The 22070-nt window shown below is 34.5% G+C and overlaps 3 protein-coding genes across 4 annotated transcripts in view; 2 read left to right on the top strand and 1 right to left on the bottom strand.

Moving 5' to 3' along the window:
- The window catches only part of LOC113038121 (tyrosine-protein kinase JAK1-like), a 28628-nt gene extending 27835 nt beyond the window's left edge, over positions 1-793 (bottom strand). The window contains exons 1-3 of the mRNA XM_026195320.1: positions 709-793; positions 249-434; positions 53-176 (exon numbers count right to left, since the gene is read on the bottom strand). Of these exons, the coding sequence (XP_026051105.1) occupies positions 53-176; positions 249-372 (248 nt within the window). The 5' untranslated portion in view covers positions 373-434; positions 709-793. The remainder of the gene's footprint in view (positions 1-52; positions 177-248; positions 435-708) is intronic.
- A 652-nt stretch (positions 794-1445) lies between these two features.
- leprot (leptin receptor overlapping transcript) lies at positions 1446-5651 on the top strand. Its single transcript, XM_026195312.1, has 4 exons — positions 1446-1578; positions 2127-2202; positions 2283-2466; positions 3994-5651. Exons 1-4 carry the CDS (start codon positions 1560-1562, stop codon positions 4108-4110), a joined length of 396 nt encoding a protein of 131 aa, XP_026051097.1. The 5' UTR covers positions 1446-1559; the 3' UTR covers positions 4111-5651.
- A 3098-nt stretch (positions 5652-8749) lies between these two features.
- LOC113038091 (cAMP-specific 3',5'-cyclic phosphodiesterase 4B-like) overlaps positions 8750-22070 on the top strand; it is a 76882-nt gene continuing 63561 nt past the window's right edge. For both annotated transcript variants that reach the window (XM_026195300.1, XM_026195297.1), the window contains exon 1: positions 8750-9311. The gene's annotated coding sequence lies outside the window, so the exon portion shown is untranslated. The remainder of the gene's footprint in view (positions 9312-22070) is intronic.

Here is a 22070-nt window from a genome sequence, read left to right as displayed (position 1 = left end):
CACAAAACTGGGAAGAAACATTAAAAGAAAAAAGAGAAAAGTACAGGAATACCTCATGCGAAAGTAAAGCTTCAATCTTGTCGTCTCATTAATAGAGAATGAATGATTGGGTGGATACCAGATCTTGCTGAATTCATCATAAAGGGCGAACAAACTGCTACACAGTGGAGATATACCTGAAGTATTGAGACATTATTGAGGATGTGATGGTTACACGCTTTATTTTGTGCAATAGCTGAAAAACTTACCCAACTTCTTGGCCGCTTCAACACACAGCTCCTCTGCTGTGAAACTTCCTGAGAGATGAATGATCTGGTGTGTCTCTGGCAGGTAGAAATGTATCTCGAGCCCCTGTAATATCACTGAGGCCATGACTACTTCTATTTTAACACTTTATTGATGAGGTCACGGCATTATTCCATTCCAACCATTTCCTATGTATAGTAAAATAAAATTCGGTCATCATACACATGGTATAGAACAACATTTCCCTCTTCGAAATACAGTAAAGACTGTTCTTGGCGAACACCTGGGGTTTTTACAGGTAACGTTACCGTTAAGTTAGTCAAATAGAAACTAAGAGTTTGCCTAGCGCTCAATTCTTGACAACACAATTCTCTCCTATTTCTAACTGACATTAGTGTGTCTAGACTCACAACTACATCGAATTAACTTATAAAATATATAAATCGTGTAATTTTACATTACCGTCGAAAGATCATCTGGACAAGATTCACTTCCGAGGAAATTGATGAAGAGATTCTGATAAATTACGTGACCAACACGCTGCATCTGATTGGCTGCCTGACGTTTCTCTCGCAAGACGTCACATTCATTTAACCCTTGCATGCTTACTTCAATATAATTTCTGTCACTGTAAAATAATCATGATTCGGCTCATATACCTTCCCGAGGCAAAGTCTCTACCTCTTTTTCCACGTAAAAACTGTGTGGTAACGGGTTGCGAAATAATTCATAAATATATTTTTTGTAATTATTAAAAAAAACACACACACCCAAACTAACACAGTATATTCGATTAAACATATGTTTTATTATTTAGCCAATTTTATGCTGAACTATATTAATACTCATTATTAGATAGACAGACAAACAAACAGATATGAGCTAATTTATCTATTAATGATATTTTAAATGCCTCAGCTAACATGATCTAACAATAAAACAATCAAAATCAATACAGTGTAACTTTAACAAAGATTTATAAATAGTATAGACATAATTTTAGTTAATGCATTGGACAGATAGAGACTATTATACTGAACTGGAGTATAATAATAACATTATTATTATTATTATTATTATTATTATTATTATTATTATTAACGATAATTATTATTCATTTTGTTATTGTTGTTGTTGTTAGTTTTTCTAGAGAGCTGATCAAACGATTCTGATCTTTGTAAGTATTTGTAAGACTGCTCCTTTAAGGGTGAGTAGTAGTTTGAGGAAATAGGAAGTCAGTCCAGTTTACTGTCTATGGTAACACTTAGCACAAAGACACACAAAAAAACAAAACAAAAACAATAGGTTTGTGAATGATGGCAGGAATAAAAGGTAAAAGTAAACCATAACTCTTGTTCTGATCGGTGCAACACTTACGTTAAACAAACCACCAAGCCGATCATTTTACGAGTACATCTGCTGTCGAAAAAAAGTCTTGTAAACTTTGTTCAGCTTTCATAACTATTGACTGCTACGGATTTTTTTTACGTCTAAGTATAATATAACTGCAAATGATAAAGCCTGGTTAATTAAATTCTGTTAAGTAACACCCAGCAATTGTAAATAATACGTTGTCAACTAACTAACGTCACTATGGTTTACGTTTTACTTAAGTTTACTTTAGTTTTATTTACATTGACTGTTGTGCTGCAGTCTCGTTTTGTTTTGCTTTTCGGTTATATTCAGTTATCAACCAATGACAACCAAATTAAAAGAAATGGTCTTAAACATTAAAAAATAATTTATTTATAAACAGTTTAGTCGCTAAGTACGTCATTTCTGCAGTCGCGAGCTGTGACCGCAGGGGGGCGATACAAATACACGTAATGTTTCAGTGCTCAGCTCTTTGGCCTTGACTAATCTGAATGATTGCTTTTCAGCTCTTGTTGCGTTATCCTTCAGTGGTGCACTTGGACTGACTTTTCTCCTTTTGGGATGTGCACTGGAACATTTTGGGTATGTTTCTGTTTTTGTCCCTTCTAAAGAGCTAAAGTGCAGTAATTGAAGATAACCTCTATGTGCTTCTTTCCTCACAGAGTGTACTGGCCAATGTTTGTCCTGATCTTCTACATTCTGTCACCTATCCCAAATTTAATAGCCAGGAGGCATGCGGATGACACTGAGTCAAGCAATGCATGCAGGGAGCTTGCATACTTCTTAACCACTGGATTTGTGGTGTCTGCATATGGGCTTCCCGTTGTGCTTGCACGAACATCTGTGGTAAGTACTGGACAGTCAGTGTCTACTTACTTCACAGTTAGTAACAGTTGTGCTGGTTAGACCCTGCTCCAGAGTAGGAGCTAATTTGGTTCTCGAAAAAGGCAGTCCGGTACTAAAACACTCAAAAGTGTGTAGTTCCACAATTAGTGCTGGTACTATGAGAAGGTTCCTGCAGTGAGAAAGGCCCTAATGACTTCCAAGGTATGGAAGTACTGTTTGGTCACCGATATTCTTCAAAATATCTACTTTTTTGGTTTAACAGAAAAAATAAACTCATAAAGCTTTGGAACAAGTGGATAGTGGATAATGATGATATGATTGTCATTTTTTAGGTATAAGCTATGCCTTTAACAGTAAAATATAAAATAATTAAATCATATCCTGGTCACATTTATCTTAAAAAAAAAAAAAGATAGAAACAATCCTGTTTTAAGGACCATATTTTTATTAGTTTTTGTATCTATATTAATTCTATTTTATATGTTTTGTTTGAATATATTTATTTTAATATATTGTATTTTTTTTTATTTTTTTTTCAATTAATATGATTACAGAGAATCACTGTTATTTCAGTATACTATTTAGAGATACTATTATAGTTTTCATTAATATTTTGAATCACAAACACACACACACACATTTTATATATATATATATATATATATATATATATATATATATATATATATATATATATATATATATATATATATATATATATATGTTTAATGTATTTGCTATTTGCATATATTTTTGTAGATTTTCTGTTTTAATTTTAGGTTAGTTTTAGTCTATGTGTGCGTGTTTGTCATTTTTAGTGGTTTTTGTTTTTTAAATGATGTCTAAAATTGTATTCCTTTTTATCTCAGTTTTAGTTTAGGATATCATGTTAAACCAAAATGAAATAAGAAAAGTTGCCTTGGAAACTAGCTCAAATAAGAAGTCATTTCAGGTAACATTTAATAACATTTAGTTATAGTTTGTAGAGCATTGTGTTAGCAGCACAGAAGGTCGTGGGTTTGATTACCAGAGAACACACATACTGGTAAGAAAAAAAAAATATATAGCCTGAATTCACTGTAATTCGCTTTGGATAAAAGTTTTTGCTAAATGCATAAATGTAAAATGTAACTATAATAACTGATTTTTTGCATATAGTAATGTAAATTGGGGAGGAATATTGCAGTACAGATATCTTAATGGTTTTTGAAAATAGTCTTCCATTCTTTAAAATATTATTTCTTGCTTGTTTATTCATATTTTTAAGAATATGACCTATGCAACTCATAAAATAAAAGCTCAGAGGTTATTGCAGATTTCTGATTTTGTACAGTGATCCAACATCACTGTGTGCAGGCATTGGTTAAATTGAATTACATTTTTGTTCAAATTGCATTTAGTGCTCACGTGTCCAAAAAAATGGCTTAAAAGCATACACAGACAGAATATGTTTTCTGAAATGGCAAACCAGACAGTACACTGAAACATGTCACCATGAATGAAACTAATGGCTCTCTTCTACTGCAGATCCAGTGGGGCGCCTGTGGCCTAGTATTGGCAGGCAACTGTGTCATTTTTCTGACCATTCTGGGTTTCTTCCTGATATTCGGAGGTGGAGATGACTTCAGCTGGGAACAGTGGTAAAACCTATCCAGAAGAAGAACAAAACTACTTTATAAACTCCAAAACTTTAAATCATTTGGCATGGCCATGCTGATTAACCCATGCCTTGACAGAGACTGTCAGTTGCTTTCTTTGTTTTAATCTCAGTTATGGCTGCTCTGTCTTTCTGCTTCTGTCTTTTCATTTGCATTACACGTCGGCATGTGCATGGCTCTGGGTATGCAATGATTTGCTGAAAAATTGGGTTTAAAATAGTTTAAACAGTAAAATGTAAAGGGTGAATCTCATAAATCCTGTACAGCACAGTTTGGGTCATATTTACTCAAGTTAAAAGCAAAATAATCGATTATATTCAGCTCAAAATGAAGCCCATTTTAGGAGCATTTAAGATTATTTTTTCCTGTTATGTTTATAATTAAGTGTCTTACCTTCTCACAATGGAAAAATAACTTAATATATATTTAGATATCATTTGATTAGTGTCTTTATTATTATTATTATTATTATTAAGAATTTCTGCATTTAAAATATGTACATTTTGGTTTTGGGGTGAACTGTCACACAGTACACTGTTTTTGTGAGATTAATGCTTAAAGAATTAATTGTATGAACTAGAAATAATTTATGCAATCCAATAAAACCATAATTAAGATTAATAATTTAATAATACATAAAGGTAAGAGCATAGTATGAGCATTTTTTCTGTCTTTTTTTTAGCAGCTTTTATTAAATTATTAACAGTCATAATTTGCACTTGATATATAGGCCTACCATTATGAGGCATAATTAATAATCTAACAATGCCACTGTCACCTTCGAGTTAAAGCGATGCTTTGTGTTTGCTGTCTGAAGTGTTTTTGTCTTGGTCTTTGCAATGCCACTAATGTCAATTACGGATTGGACCTGTCAAGCTTTAACCTTCTGTGTACACCACGTTACCAAAGCGGACATCTTCCTGCTGTTGTGTTCCTTTATTCCTTGTCTACATCTTTTGCACGTTTCCATGTGGGTCTGTAGAAACGGGAAGAAAATTTTACAAAGCGTGCAGAATACAGTCATGAAGAGCCTTTCTAAATATTCTGGAATGTTTAGTTTAGTTACTTTTTATTTGAATTGTATGTGATTCATGCAGTCCCGGAAACATTTTCATACAACTGACATAACTCCACATCAAAGCTTATGAAACACTATGACATGATAGTTATGTCACTTAATAAACAGTAGGCTATATAGTAAATGCAGCGTCTGAGATCCAGTTTAAAGTCTTAGTTCAGTGGTTGACAGTTTCACTACTTGTGTTATCATTAATATTTTACAAAGGATTATAAGCTTATAAATGTATCCACTATTTGAAATCTTTCTGTTTTGTTTCATCAGATGTTAGACTGACTTTACATTGAATCATTTGTATAGGGATGGTTTCATGTATTTTTGTGATCGTTGACTCTGTTTAAGCACTTTCAAACTATATACATTTGATTATATGAATTAAAACATTAGAATTGTTCATTTTTTGTCTTATGGATTCAGTTGATGTGAGGTATAATAAAAGTGCAAAGCTACTTACAGATACAAACTAGAAGATGGGTGTTCGGGGATTGTAACTATAAGGTTACAATCCCAAAAGGTGTGTAAAAGCAAGCCATTTGATTTTTCTGGATTGTTGCACCCGTGTGTGGTAAAGGTCAGGTCAAGTCACCTTTATTTGTATAGAGCTTTATACAGTACAGATTGTGTCAAAGCAGCTTTATAAACGCAAACAGGAAAATAGATTGTGAGTAATGCAAGAGTACAATAACAAATAGTAATGTTTCAAGTTGAAGTCAGTTCATTGATGATTCAGTGATGTCATCATCCAGTTCAATTCTCTTCCAGTAATGTCTGGAAGCAAGCCACAGGCGACAGCAGCAAGGAACCAAAAATCCATAGGTGTCAGAAATTGAGAAAAAACCTTGAGATAGAAACCAGGTTCAGTCGGGAGCCAGTTCTCCTCTTGCCTGACGAAGCCAGCATGGCATAATTCACTCAAAGCACAGTACATATGTCACAGTTCTTGAATTCGCTGGCTCGTGTGCGTGTGTGTGTGTGTTTGGTTGTGTTGGAGACGTGGCCACTGATTGCCATTCACCTCACCACCGACAGCTGCAGTCACTTTCACCGGCCTGTATATGTTCTCATCTCACTTCCTGTCAGATTTTTTGGAGTTTTTCGTTGAATACCCCTTCTCTAAATCCTGACTGGAAACCCTCACAGAACATAGCTGGAGAAGATACTACCTTTTCTAGTATTTTTGACAGAAAATTGAGATTTGAGATATGCCTGTAATTAACTAATTCTCTAGGATCAAGTTGTTTTGTTTCTTTGTTTTTTAATGAGAGGCTTAATTATAGCCAGTTTAAAAGTTTTGGGGACATATCCTATAGTGACATTGAAGAATTAATAATATTTAGAAAGAAAGGTCAAGTGATCACCCTGAACTTCTCAGATGTTTATTTATTTATCTGGAGATCTGGTCATCATTATTAAATTTTTCTTAATAATTAGGATTATATTTGGGCCATAAATGGAAACAGTTGCCAAATTTTGGCAAATAAAATTTGTTTTGTTTTAAAATAAACAATTCATATTTGATCCAGTAAATATACGTGCATAATACAGACAATTTGTCAAATCATTTGGGAAAGTAAACGTCTTTTCAGATATTATCTGAAGTAATTTTGGCCTCTGATTTTATGATTGGTTGCATAGGTCCATTGTTACTGCACAGAAAAGAGATACAGCATGACATCACTAAATATTCAATATTGTCAATAAATATGTGCAATACAAACAGTTGGCCAAATATGTTATAAAAATAAACCTTGTTCAAATATTACAAATATATTTTGGAAATGGTATTATAGCAGCTGTTACATAAGCGCCACCTGCTGTCAGAGAGTGAATTAGCATTTTTTGCATACAATTGGAATAATCCATGAAAAATCATGTTTGTTATATCACTAGTTGTTGTTTTGTTTTGTTTTTTCTTGTTTTGTAGCCTACTGGTTAGTTTCCTCAAACAGTCATAACTTTGACTGACTATTAACAGCAAGTCAAGGGTGAGTGAATACACTGGTCCACCTAAACTCATGTACATATTCACACATAAACACACTTGACTTGCCAATGCTGTTTTTTTTTTCAGTCAAGCCCTGATCCGTCAGTAACTTTGCAAAAAAACAAACAAAAACATGTCTTGAGAGTCCAAAAGCATGCACTGCACGACGAAGCCTGTTAGAATGCCATTACAGTTCAAATAATGAAAGAAAAAAAAATTCAGCTTCATATGATATACAGTAGTTAAGTAATATCACACAAGCATCAGAATGTGTGCATGATTGCAAATGTTAAATTAATAATATACAGCAGTTCAACAGACAAGAAGATAATTGAGTGAGTTACATTTTGTATATATGTTGTCATTTTTACTGTTTTGGAAATTAAATAGTTCCCAACTAAGCCAGAGCAGAGCTGTTGTGTGTCTTCTACTCACACAGACACAGAGATTGTGTGTGCATGCATAGGCTATGTGTGTGATTGATGCTTCTTTCCTGAATTCATGTTTTTTTTAAATAAAGTATATATTTTCTAATCATTTGTGATCACAGGAACCCTAACACCCAGAGTAACCAGTGCATACTTTTCATTTACAATACTGCATATTGCTTTTGAAAGTAGACCGCTTTAAACAATCATTAGCTAGACTTCTCTAGAATCCCAGGCGTAATGTGCTGCAAGGAAACGGCTAAAGTTTCAAACGTATTCTATACTTTAATGATGATGATTTGAAATGAAAACTATCACAGAAAACCTGCCTGAAGACAGGAAAACAGAGCCGTCCTGCTGAGCCATGTCTGCATGAGCCCTTCTCTTGTGCTCGGATCCAAATAAATAAATGATTGGTCCACAGACACTGGTCCTAACGGCAGCGGTGCCACACGGTAATGACCTTCCCTGGGGAGTTCTGCGCTATTTTTATGCAATTCATAAAAATGGACATAAAATGTCCTAAAGATGGGGGAAAAAAGTCTTGTACCATATTCATGCATTTGATTATGAAAGATGAGAAAAAATATACCCAAAATGTCATTATCATAAATATTGATCTCTTAAAATTGTTGTAATGGCACACATTCTAATTAAAGATGGAATTTTGGTAGCAATGCTCTGCAGGGTTGGCAAACTGACAAGCATTTGAACTACAAAAACATCATTCATAAGAGACTGCATGCTGTTTATATTTTCAGAAAACATTCGTGAATTAGTTGAATGCTCAGTCACATGCATTCAGAAAAATACAAATTCATTCAGGAACCAAGACTCATAAATCCTCATGCTCATAATTCGGAGACACTGGAGAGATAGAGAGTAGTTCTTCTAAAAACAGTGGTTATGGGTTTGGAAGGAGCCCTCCAGTGGCCATGAATCTCTGCACCTCACAACCGTTGCCTGGAAACAGCCCGGTGATCCTCTGATCTATTTATTTAATTTTCCACATTTTACTTTTTGTTCTTTTTTTTTTTTTTTTTTTTTTTTACCTTTTTTTAATTCATATTTGCTCGTAATAGTTAACACTGACCTTAAGTGACTTGACACATTGCGGGTTTTTTTTTTTTTCTCGTGAGTTTATTGATGTTTCTCAAACACAAAATTCAAGGCAACTTACTGAACGGAGGAGATGGACTAAAGATGAATGCTCTGTGGTAGATCATGCAAACAAGACTGTGCATTTTAACAGACACGGTTATGACCTTGAATACAGTCACTTTTAATTAAATTTTAAGCTAATTATTCATGTAAATAAACTGTTTCTTAGAACGTTTCTTTATAATAAAGGGATGGACAGTTGTAATCGTTATAGACATATTTGACAGTTTTCCAGATCTAGATAGATAACCATGAACCAGTCACTAGTCTCTCCCTTGATGTGTGGTCGTGATTCTTTGTTCCCTGGTTTCTGTCATCTTCTCATTATCGTGCAGTTGAAGGGGTGTTAGGAGGATCACGGCACAGCATCAATGTTAGAGTCCCGGAGAGGAGGAGGAGGAGGGATGTCCCATCGCTGGTAATGGGTGACCACTGGATAGGAGGGGTTTACGGAAAGGTCTGTTTTATTCGCTCTCACGCTGATTTTATTCGTTCATCGTTGGCTATCATCTCGAAACACAGCGCATGCATATAAGGTAAGTTAGCACGCGTCTCTCCCCGTCTCTCGGGCTATTTTTCGTTGCATGCTGCCGTGCAATAGTTCGTGCACTTCGTTGATAAAGAAGAACATTATATTGTCGCGTGATAAGCATTTGACTTCAGAATCGCCCTCGATGATCGTGAGTGACTGTGTAGGCTGATGTAAGTTGCTCTCATGTAGAGTAGGCTATCAGTTAATTCAGTTAGGCATTATTAAATATTGCCTAGCTCTACTAAATTAAAATCCCAGCCCATTTGAAGTTCATCTCCTTAGGTCTCACGGAGAAGTCCCGTTTGAACGACGCACAAGGCACGCGCAGTCAATCATGGACGTGTTTTCACCGGAGACGTCTAACTAATTTTAACTAATACTGTTGTTTTATCCTTAGAACTACGCTTTATCATGTCTAGGAGCACCTGGTTATGAATTATCTCAATTAACTTTATTGTCAGATACCGTTTTCACTGTCTGCTCTAGGAAAAGTGTGATGCTCATCATCCATTCTCGTGAATACTATTTGGGGTTTACAAATTTCATGCACGTGCTATCAGACTAATATACTGTGGCTGATTATAAATGTGATTCATTCATTCATTCCTTAATATAATCTGCATTAAATCAAGGGTGTACTGCCATTATTTTATGGATAAATGGATACAGATGTATAAATTATTCTTAAACTTTTATGTATAGCGCATTACGTTTTGTCCTGTAGATTGGCAATATTTGATTGACCTAATCCAGCTTCACTTTAAGGTTAATTTTAAAACTTTCTGTGTGACAACTTTCTTTTTAAATAAATTCAGTAAATGAAGTCTTTGCATGAATAATCTTGTCTGTGTGGGTAACTCCAAGCTGGCATAAAAAAAGCATGAATACTTAATAATAATGCTGATTACTTCACATTACCCCATACATCCCTAACATAACTTCAAATGTTAGTCTATTGGAACTTATTTCTATTATTTCTATCTTCTGATTAGCCAGCAGTTGGAGCAAAAGCTCTAACATTAACTTATACATAGATTTTTGTACATTTTGTTCAGGAAACCTAAAACTTGGCTGCCAACTTTTGAATTAGTGAGGAATAATGACAAGCTTGCAATTAAGTAAAAATCTTATTTGATCAGTTTTTCTCAACTAAACTATACAGGGAACCATAATGTTAAGGTTAAAAGTAAAAACTGATTTGTGTACAAGTTCATATTAGATAATTTTTATAAGAATGTTATTACAGTATACAATTTTATTAATGATAAAAAAAAGTGACGTATTGGCAGAATTTTATTTTTGGGTGGGCCTGGGCAAAAGTTACTAACGGACAGAGTCAGATTCAGTATTCAGGTCATTTCAGTCTTCTTTTCTAAAACTACCACGTCACCATCTCCAACACAAACATGCCCATTGTCAAGATAGAAACCTAAAAACATTCACAATAGCCCCATTCCCTAATAATAAAACAGAAGTGAGAAAATGAGATTTGTGCCATTCATGAGAGATCCTTTAATTATTTTGCACACTTTTTGTACTTTCCTCAAACAAGATAAATGCAAACCCAACTAACATATTCTGGTGCTCGGAGTGTTCTAAAGATGGTACTGTAGTTTATTGTTTCAATAATAAAACCTAAAATGAACATTCTTGTTAGATATCGTTTCCACCTCAAAAAAACATATCGCAAAAAGGCTAGAAAAGGCTTTCTAGTCGTGGAAAGCACAACTATCAAATTTTGGTCCCCAAAATGTTTTGGAAATGTTAATTCATGGTTCTACAAAAACACTAAAAAGAACATGAAAACCCCAAAAATAAAATATAGGGATCACTAGGGGAACAGCTCATATGCACTTGTTGTTTATTTTGTTTTCATGGAAGATTAATGCATGACTAGTCTTCAGGGAATTCATGGCAGCTTTCATTGGCTAAGGCCTGCCTATGAGGCTGTTTGACTGACATGTCAAACAACCAGTCACAGTTCGTTTCGTTCATCGTCATGTTTCGAGGTGTGGAAATGTTGCCACGATAACAAACCAGTGTGTAAAACTTTCAGACACATTTTAACAGTGGTGGACGAAGTACACAAATCAAGTACTTGAGTAAAAGTACAGATACATATGGTAAAATATTACTCCAGTAAAAGTAAAAGTACTCCTTTTTCAATTTTACTCAAGTGAAAGTACAAAAGTACTCGAGTTTTTATGTACTTAAGTAAAAAAGTACTGCAATATAGATGTTTGCAATTTTATATAGGCTACTTAATTTAATTTTATATTAGCACATATCCTTTTTATAATCCTACTGCTCAAAATACATTGGATTTTTCCCCAAATAACCACTATATGGAGTCAAGATATATTTTTGTTGTTGATATGGACTACGCTGATGAGAGTAATGTTAACTGTTAAGCTTACACTGTGATTTACCTGAGAGAAAACAGAGATGACCATCTGATTTTCACCAGTAAGAAAAAAGTATTTTAAAGTTTGTTGTTTTACAGAATATCAAAGTTACAGTAAAGACCAAAAGTTTGGACACACCTTCTCATACAAAGAGTTTTCTTTATTTTCATGACTATGTAAATTGTAGAGTCACACTGAAGGCATCAAGGGCTATTTGACCAAGAAGGAGAGTGATGGGGTGCTGCGCCAGATGACCTGGCCTCCACAGTCACCGGACCTGAACCCAATCCAGATGGTTTAGGGGTGAGCTGGACCGCAGACAGAAGGCAAAAGAACCAACAAGTGCTAAGCATCTCTCGGGGAACTCCTTCAAGACTGTTGGAAGACCATTTCAGGTGACTACCTCTTGAAGCTCATCAAGAGAATGCCAAGAGTGTGCAAAGCAGTAATCAAAGCTAAAGGTGGCTACATTGAAGAACCCAGAATATGACATATTTTCAGTTGTTTCACACTTTTTTGAAATGTATATAATTCCATATATAATTCCACATGTGTTAATTCATAGTTTTGATGCCTTCAGCATGAATCTACTATTTTCAAAGTCATGAAAATAAAGAAAACTCTTTAAATGAAAAGGTGTGTCCAAACTTTTGGTCTGTACTGTATATATATGACATGATAATAAGGCCTGAAGTTAGGAAGAACATTTTACGAAAAAAAAAAAAAAATGTAAATAAAGATAATGATTTTTTCCTTCTCAAATCTTATATGTGGTTTAAAAACACCCCTGGTCAAACGGGGTGCATCTCTTCCCACTGATAATTACTGTAGTTACCATGTTCTGAACATCACATCCTTTCTTTTCTAACCAGATGTAAACTATATATATATATATATATATATATATATATATACACACACACACACACACACACACACACACACACACATATTATATATATATATATATAGGTGGCTATATATAAAATATTTGGACATTATTTATAAAAATTACATCAACTTAGCACCAACAAGCTTGTTAGCTAGACAGTTAGCATCAGCTAACAATATTTACTTATTTTCAGTACGATGAACATTCATGTCTGTCTACTCGTCTAGTTAATCCAAACAATATACATATGTATAACGTTACTGTCGATAAACAAAATAAAAACAGACGTAACATAGGACATTTTAATAAAACTGTTAACATTACGGCAGCGGTGAATTTGAACGTGCACGAGTTATTGTATTTAATCTGTGTTATTTCATGGGTTTTTTGTTGTTGTTGTTGTTTACCTAGAATTGTGTCTGCATCGTCTGCACTCGAGCATTTCAGTGGTCTTAAATAGATCACTCTTTACAACGGATTTAGTTTCCAAACAACTGACAGTTTTGACCTAAATATGATATTCAGTTACAATAATTAATCCAAAATTTCGACATTAATAACTTACTTTTAGCAACGTCAGACGCACGCGCGCTCACAAGATCTCTGGTTCTTACTTCTGGAGACTCGCACTAAACGGTTCATTTGAATCAGTGAGTGGTCGACTCCAGAACAGCTGCAATCGGATCATTCTAATTCGTAAACGAATCGTTTGGTGTGATTCGCGATCCGATTTAAAAGTTTATTTTGAAAAGACTCGGTTCGTTCATGATGAGTCAGACACCGCTTCTGCGTGTCGGAGCACGTGATATATTATAGGGAGTAACGATATGTTTTATGAAATGTAGTGAAGTAAAAAGTACGATTTTATGCTTTGGAATGTAGTGAAGTAAAAGTAAAAGTTGCTCAAAATAAAACTACTCCAGTAAAGTACAGATACTTGAAAAATGTACTTAAGTACAGTAACGAAGTAAAGCTACTCCTTTACTGTCCACCACTGCATTTTAAAGATTCTATGCCACAAACTTCAAATATTTCACATACTTATATATACATATATCCAGCTTTTAGTTGATCCTGATAAGCGCTTGTCATGACAGTTGTAAACACGGTGGTTTTATTCTTCCGTGAAGGGGCGCCATGGTATCTTTGTTTCCGGTTGGAACGTTAATGAATGCGTCACACACGTTTCACAGAAATCCTGTAGAATTCAACCAATCTGATTACAACTTGGATGCACCTTGAGTGTTTCCACTTTTGTGACCCATATGCATCAGACGTTTAGCCAGCAGTCCGTGGGCGTGACATCTGAGGCTGAGACTAATGCATAACAAATTTTGGTCCCAAAAACATTCTAGAATTGTTAGTTTATTGTTCTAAATAACATATAAAAGAACATTCTTACACTGTTAGAACTACAAACCCGATTCCCAAAAAAATTGGGACACTGTACAAATTGTGAATAGAAACAGAATGCAATGATGTGGAAGTTTCCAATTTAAATATTTTATTCAGAATACAACATAGATGACATATCAAATGTTTACACTGAGAAAATGTATCATTTTAATGGAAAAATAAGTTGATTTTACATTTCATGGCATCAAGACATCTCAAAAAAGTTGGGACAAGGCCATGTTTACCATTGTGTGGCATTCCTCTTCTTTTTATAACAGTCTGCAAACATATGGGGACTGAAGACAAGTTGCTCAAGTTTAGAAATAGGAATGTTGTCCCATTCTTGTCTAATAAAGATTTCTAGTTGCTCAACTGTCTTAGGTCTTCTTTGTCGCATCTTCCTCTTTATGATGCACCAAATGTTTTCAATGGGTGAAAGATCTGGACTGCAGGCTGGCTATTTCAGTACCCGGATTCTTCTTCTACGCAGCCATGATGTTTTAATCGATGCAGTATGTGGTCTGGCATTGTCATGTTGGAAAATGCAAGGTCTTCCCTGAAAGAGATGTCGTCTGGATGGGAGCATATGTTGTTCTAGAACTTGGATATACCTTTCAGCACTGATGGTGCCTTTCCAGATGTGTAAGCTGCCCATGCCACACACACTCATGCAACCCCATACCATCAGAGATGCAGGCTTCTGAACTGAGCGCTGATAACAACTTGGGTTGTCCTTGTCCTCTTTAGTCCGGATGGCGCTTCTGGATCATGTTTAGATATGGCTTCTTTTTTGACCTAAGAGTTTTATCCAGCAACGTCGAATGGCACGGTGTATTGTGTTCACCAACAGTGTTTTCTGGAAGTATTCCTGAGCCCATGTTGTGATTTCCATTACAGTAGTATTCCTGTATGTGATGCAGTGCCGTCTAAGGGCCTAAAGATCAAAGGCATCCAGGATAGTTTTCCAGTCTTGACCCTTATACGCACAGATTGTTCCAGATTCTCTGAATCTTTAGATGATATAATGCACTGTAGATGATAATAACTTCAAACTCTTTGCAATTTTTCTCTGAGAAACTCCTTTCTGATATTGCTCCACTATTTTCACCGCAGCATTGGGGGAACTAGTGATCCTCTGCCCATCTTGACTTCTGAGAGACACTACCACTCTGAGAGGCTCTTTTTATACCCAACCATGTTGCCAGTTGACCTAATAAGTTGCAAATTGGTCCTCCAGCTGTTCCTTATATGTACATTTAACTTTTTCAGACTCTTATTGCTACCTGTCCCAACTTTTTTGGAATGTGTAGCTCTCATGAAATCCAAAATAAGCCAATATTTGGCATGACATTTCAAAAAGTCTCACTTTCAACATTTGATATGTTATCTATATTCTATTGTGAATAAAATATAAGTTTATGAGATTTGTAAATTATTCCATTCCTTTTTTACTCACAACTTTTTTGGAATCGGGTTTGTAAAACAAATTACGTAATGGGATCCTTATATGTTAAGGAAACACCTGATATATCCTTGTTGTATATGTTTGCAGGCAAGATCAATGCAAACACAGCCAACAAATATCGGTACCCAAAACATTATGGTAATGTTTGGTTATAATTAAAAAAAAAAAACGTAAAAACATATTCCCAAAAAGAATGTTCTTAGAACATAAAATATTGGTTACACCCCCCAAAATACAAAATTGCAGCCAAACGCTAACATTTGTGAAACATATTGTGGAAAACGTTGTTTTTGCACTCTTAGGGTGAATAATTATATTATAACCCATCCATCTGTGTGCACCCAATCAAATAATAGCTGGAGATTTTAATTGGGATGTGTTTATGAGATATAATTTTCTGATGTTTATGTAAACATGTAAACAGTATTTATCTTAAATGACCGTTAGTGCCATCATTCTATTTGATTGCTTGGTGTTACACGATGGACAGTCTCTTTCTTACATGTTATTATGTAATTCTTACATAATTACCGAACCAATTGTGTCAAAGAAAAAAATCAAAGTAATTAAAAAGACTTGGCCACCCTAGGAGCTGTTTGTTTTGTAATGAGTGTTACAGTGTGTCAGTGAATTGTATGGTTCACATAGACAGTGAAGTTAAATAATTATACTGAACATTAGTGAGCATTAATGAGTACACATCACATAGCGTGACATTGTGTTGTCCAGAGATTGTTTACAGCAAATGATTGCTTTGCAGCCCAGTGAGAGACATCAGTTAACCTGCTTGTGATTGCCATTCCCCCACAGGATATTACTGTAAATCAGGCGTTTCAGCGGGGCCTGTAACCTCTGCGGGGTCCATGGTGGTACTGTAAACAAATCTCAAGCTAATATCTGTGAAACAAAACACACAGTAAAGTAAAAAATTCTATGTTAAGTAAACTCTCTATTCATCAATGAATCCTAAAAAAATATATAGTTTACACAAAAATATTCAACAGCACAACTATTTTCCACATTAATAATAATAATAAATCTTTCTTGAGCAGCAAATCAGCATATTGAACTGGTCTCTGAAGGATCATGTAACACTTAATACTTTAGTAATGATGCTGAAATGTACATTAAGAAACAGAAAACAGTTATTTTAATGGCTTTGCATTATTACAAAATAAATGGGGTACGCTTTATTTTGTCTCTTTCTTACAGTGTACTTATACACATAAGTACTAAGTAATATTAATCAACAACCTGAATATACTATAGGGTTAAAATTAGTGTTTGGTTTAGGGCTAGTTGCAAGTATTTATGCATAATTTACTGTCAATAACTGTTATTGCTTTAGTAAGTACACGTGATGTGTAAAAATGATACTGTAAAAAAGTGTTACTAATAAATGTTTATATGTGTGTGTGTGATACTAATGTGTGTGTGTGTGTGTGTGTGTGTGTGTGTTTGTATTTTAAATGTAACATTCCTGTGATGCAAAGCTGTATTTTCAGCATTACTCCAGTCTCCGGAGTCATATGATCCTTTAGAAATCATTTGTATGTGCTGATTTGCTGCTCAAAAAACATTTCTTATTATTATAATCAAAGTTAAAAAAGAACTTCTTAATATTTTTTGGAAACAGTGATACATTCTGTAACATTATAAACATCTTTATTTAGTAGCCAAATGATTAGCATCTTTAAAATCAATCTGAAATAACAAATAACGAGTTGGGCAGTGACTTTCATGTCTGATTTCATATCATATTTTATACTATACTGTAAAAATTTAGTGTAATTTATACTGTAAAATAATGTAAAAACACTACAGAAAAAAAAAATGTTTTTTTACTAGGTTAACAGTAAGTTCCTAACTATATACACAGTAAAAACTCTAAAGGAACAGACCAGATATTTTGCATAATTTTACAGTAAAATGCTGTTAACTGGTTTGAAATAGAATACAAGTAATAAAACATCAAATCAATGTACAGTGAAAAACTCTAATCTGATATTCCCAGAATTCCCTGCAAAACACTCCACATTTTAAAGTATTTTGTTTAAATAATCATATTTCTTAACGGGAATGAGTCTGTGCACCTTCTATATGTTAGTGTATTCTTCAGCCTGTAGAAAAGCTTCATGCGACTTTCTCTTTTACCACCTGCATTATTACGGTGGCTGTCAGTATAGATTAAAGGTATAAAACAGATTTTAGTAGCAGTGTGTGTTGTTGAATTTGCTAGTTTGCATTCACATTGGCTTCCCAAAGACAGTTTCATCCTGGAATCCATTTAATGGGCTAAAAGATTTGTCCATGCTGGATGTGGACATAGTTGACTAATTCATACTCTGAGAATCAGTGAGCCATGTTGACTTCTTAATTGTTCTCTTTAGTCTTGACATGTCATTGAATGTTATATGAGGTTATGAAAGCCATGTTGCTATAGATACAGGCATCACGCACTACACTAGAAACCCGTACTGTTGTTTTGGAACAACGTTTCAATCTCGCAGGCTTTAGTGAAGCTTGCAATCTATTAGGAATGGACAAAAAAACGAGCCAGGTGTATCGTCACACTCATTTAATGCTAGTAATTGCTTTAGAAATTAAAAACCCTTATTTTCATAGCTTGACTGGATTGGAATGGTTGGCAGAACAAAAATAAATAGGTCCTATTAAAGTAGTCACAAGTCTGTGAGAATCTAAATGATGTACTTTTTGCTCTCAATGCATAAACTTTTATTCCAGGATACCTTATTTTATTAATCAAGTAAACAGTAACCTGTGTTTTTGGTTGGACAGGAACATCATAGTGGACACAGCATGAGGATATAACCAATTGTGGAGCTGGTGAGCACCATGGAGTCTTTGTTTGAGCTCAAATAACATATTGTGTCTGACTCAGTACACAATAGACGTCTGTTTGTTAAGAATAAAGATGCAAAAAGTACATTTACAAGACAAAGACAACTGCACATGTTTTGTTAACAATATTAGCCAACATGGACCAGCTTTTCCAGAAGTTGCTCATCATCACAGACATGTATCAATACACTTAATTCACTTTGTTACTCACTGGTGCATCCAGGTCACACTTTTTATGTAATTTTACACATGTGCAGACAAGCACAGAGAATCTAAACACATTATTAATTTGAGAAAATAAATAAATAAATCACATTTAGCAGTAGAATTGGTTGTTTAAATGACTAAAAACATTGCATTATGCATGCCAGGCCAGTAGTTGGCGATGTCACTTTGTAAAGAAACACTACCTGCTCGCACACCTATACACTGAAAACGTAATATGCATACACATATCATCACCATTTTCACAAATTTGCATTTTTATAGTTTACACAGAGAAGATAATGGTATAGTTTTTAAAAAACCTTTTTCAAATGGGTGATTTTCAGGCCCCCAAAACAATGTTGTCATGTAAATGAATTGCCAAAACGCAGCATAAAAGGTTTTCCATTTTCTGTTCTTCTTTGCAGGAATGCAATACGTGAATAGCAGGCACAGCAGGTACAAGTACAACCATAGTTATATATGGGTACAATAAGGATCATCCTCACAGTACACAGTAACCAAAATGGCATTTCAGTGTGGACGAAATGCCAAAATATAGAAAAAAAACGTTTTCAAATTGATCCAATTAATGTGTTTCAGTACTAGGTGATGGCTTGAGAAATATGGATGTTAAATATAGATAATCACATTCCCAACTTACCTGTCCAAAACTTTCCCCTGACACGATTACAATTCACAGCTGCTGTTCGAAACTTTTTACCTTAGAAAAATGCGTCCAACAGATTGAGTAACCCTGTCAAATTAGAGAAATATGAGGAGAAGAATGAAAAAACTGAACTGTGAAAGTATGGAGCTGAAATGTAAATTGGCTAATAAAGGTTCTCCACAAGAGGCAATGCAATCATTTTTCACTTTGTGCATAAAAACTGCACAGAAGTGAGATAGAATCCATCAATAACTCATTATTTATCTCCCCGACCTTACATTTCAAGGTGTAATTTATTTGCGTCCAAAGGCAATTAAAAGGCAAACAGTTTTATCATTGATGAGTTTAGTCTGTGTGCTCTGTGAAACCCTGCATGTTGTCATTTGAAAAGGTAATGATACTCATGAAAGTGTAGAAAAAACACTTCATTTGAGAAAGGGTTGTTCAACTACTCCGTGTAATGGAATATAACCAGACTGTAACCATTTGGGGATTTTCTTATACTTGGCTTTAGACAAGTGGTTTTCAATTATTTTATTTATATACTTGAAGGGATATTTCATGGCCGTATATTAGCTGTCCTTTTTTTTTCATGTGCTATTGATTTAAATAAGACTTATCTTAGTAAGAGTTGCTTCAATCCCATCATCTTGCATTGTTATTTTACATGTTATAAACCAGAAAATGGGTCAGCTCACTTCTGATAGGGTGACAAACAGCAGGGGGAAAACTATGCCAAATCCACACAATCAAATGCAATAATCATGCCAAGTTAGGACAGCAAAGTCAAAAGGGAGTAGAACATTTCCCTATCTTTTCTTATTGACGTCAAATGTTTTGCATCCAATCAAACCCAATGGTGTTCAGATTCTCTTGGCATAAGCTATCTATATTGGCTCCAGTGTTTATAAATGTGTTACACTGCTAAATCAAACTTCTGTTGCGTTTATACACTTTAAGCCTATGTCTGGTTAAACATTTGCAAACATCTCTCCATATGAAACACCAGCCTTACAGATAGATGGATGTACCAAAATTCTTCAAGATTTTAGAAGCATGCAGGGAAAGATACAGTACATCCAAAATAAGTATTTAGATGCCTTAGTTGGTCAAAAACTGATGCTTGGAGAAAGTTGAGTGTTTCAGATGGCCAGGGATCTGTAAGGCAGGGACAGAGCCATCTGTTGTGGCTCAGGAACTCAAAGTCATACAGCGATCCAGTTAGACTTTGATCTCAGTGCCAATGAGACATTGTTGTGGCACTGTTTGAAACTGTGATTCACTGTCATCATCTGGCCAACCTAAACAAGCTTAAATATATATATATTTATAACAAAGAATATTGTTAAGCAATATCGCACAAGTGCTGTTTTTCCAAACGTAACATTGATTCAACCATTTTGAAAAAGAAAATGGTTACGGTAAAGATTCAGTGCAAATACATTTAAAGTGACCAATACCCTATAGCTTTTTGGACTAAATGGACTCATGTAAATGATGGTATTTTATATTTTCCAGACTGCATCAGTCACCCCATTTGACACAGAGCACAACTTAATTTTTTCCTCTATACCTGTAATAACATAGGGTAAAATAAAAAAGCTAAATTAACTAGTTAACTAACTACAATTGACTAGCTTGCTTAAATTTGAGTTAAGGTTGACTAGCTAGCTAAGATAAACCAAACATTGACAAATTAGCTGATAGTTCAATATTTCAATATTAAGCGGCTGAAAGCTAGTTAAAATTAAGCTGTCCTAATTGTTCACATTTCCAGAGTTAATAAACATATAGTGTAAAACATATTGTGCCTGTTTTACTCAAGAAAATAATTGAGGCAACTATTTGCATCAGCTTTTTGAGTATTTGAACTTTATTTTTGTTTGTTCTATTTGACTTTACCTGTTTTCAACTTGCACTCTTCAGTAATGGTCTTCAGTGGCTTCAGTAATTCTTATTAGCATAATGAAAAATACATTATTTATACATCATTCATATAAATAAATAAGTCCCAAAACATTTTTGTTCCTGTTTCAGAACATTCAATAATGTTTACAAAAACAGGGGGGGGGGGGGGTGCTTTTAAAACATAAAGAAAGGACAGATTTAATGTTCTGCTAACATTTAATAACATAACTTAATGGGAACATTAGCAAAACACTCTTTGAATATATTTTTGTTAGCTGGGTTACCAGATATTAGACATTTGAAAATGCAAATTCTATTTGCATTTTTCTATTTAAATTTTAAGACATCCATTGCAAGTACAATAACCTATTTATTTTTCTCTCAGTGATGGACGTACACAATGTGTGATTCTATTAAGGGTTTAAGCATGTAGTGCTGAAAGCCTGTTGTGATTGTAAGGAGTTGTATTATTATGTTTATTTTCAGATTACTTTGTTTGCATGTTTCTCAGATAATTATTTTTATATTTAAGCAAATCCATAGGGGGGTCTGTTTACATTTGTTCAACAGTAAAGATGCATATAATAAATACCCATTTGTAATCAGCCAAGCATTCTAAACTCAGTTCTGTTGATTAAAATGGGTGTTATTATCCTATTTCTGTGAGAAATCTAGTGTTGCTGTATCGAGCTGCTTACTTAGACATTGTTTAAAGTGTGCCAAGCTCTAAAGAACTTTCCACCCAAGATTGACGGGCAATTTATTGAAACATGAGGACAGGTGCCAACTCAGGTGCACACACACTCTCACACACACATACACACACAAGAAGACATTTGGTGTCAACGAAAAAATGCTGAAGACTCAAAATGACTGTGTATTTAGTTTCCCAGGTCCATTCCACACCATCTCTATGCAATTCGATGAACAATCATTACACTCTATGGAAGGATCAGTAACAG

Source organism: Carassius auratus, chromosome 2, assembly GCF_003368295.1.
Source record: "Carassius auratus strain Wakin chromosome 2, ASM336829v1, whole genome shotgun sequence".
Taxonomy (NCBI): domain Eukaryota; kingdom Metazoa; phylum Chordata; class Actinopteri; order Cypriniformes; family Cyprinidae; genus Carassius; species Carassius auratus.
The sequence above is the reverse complement of the archived record's forward strand: the minus strand, read 5'-3'. Positions and strand labels throughout refer to the sequence as shown.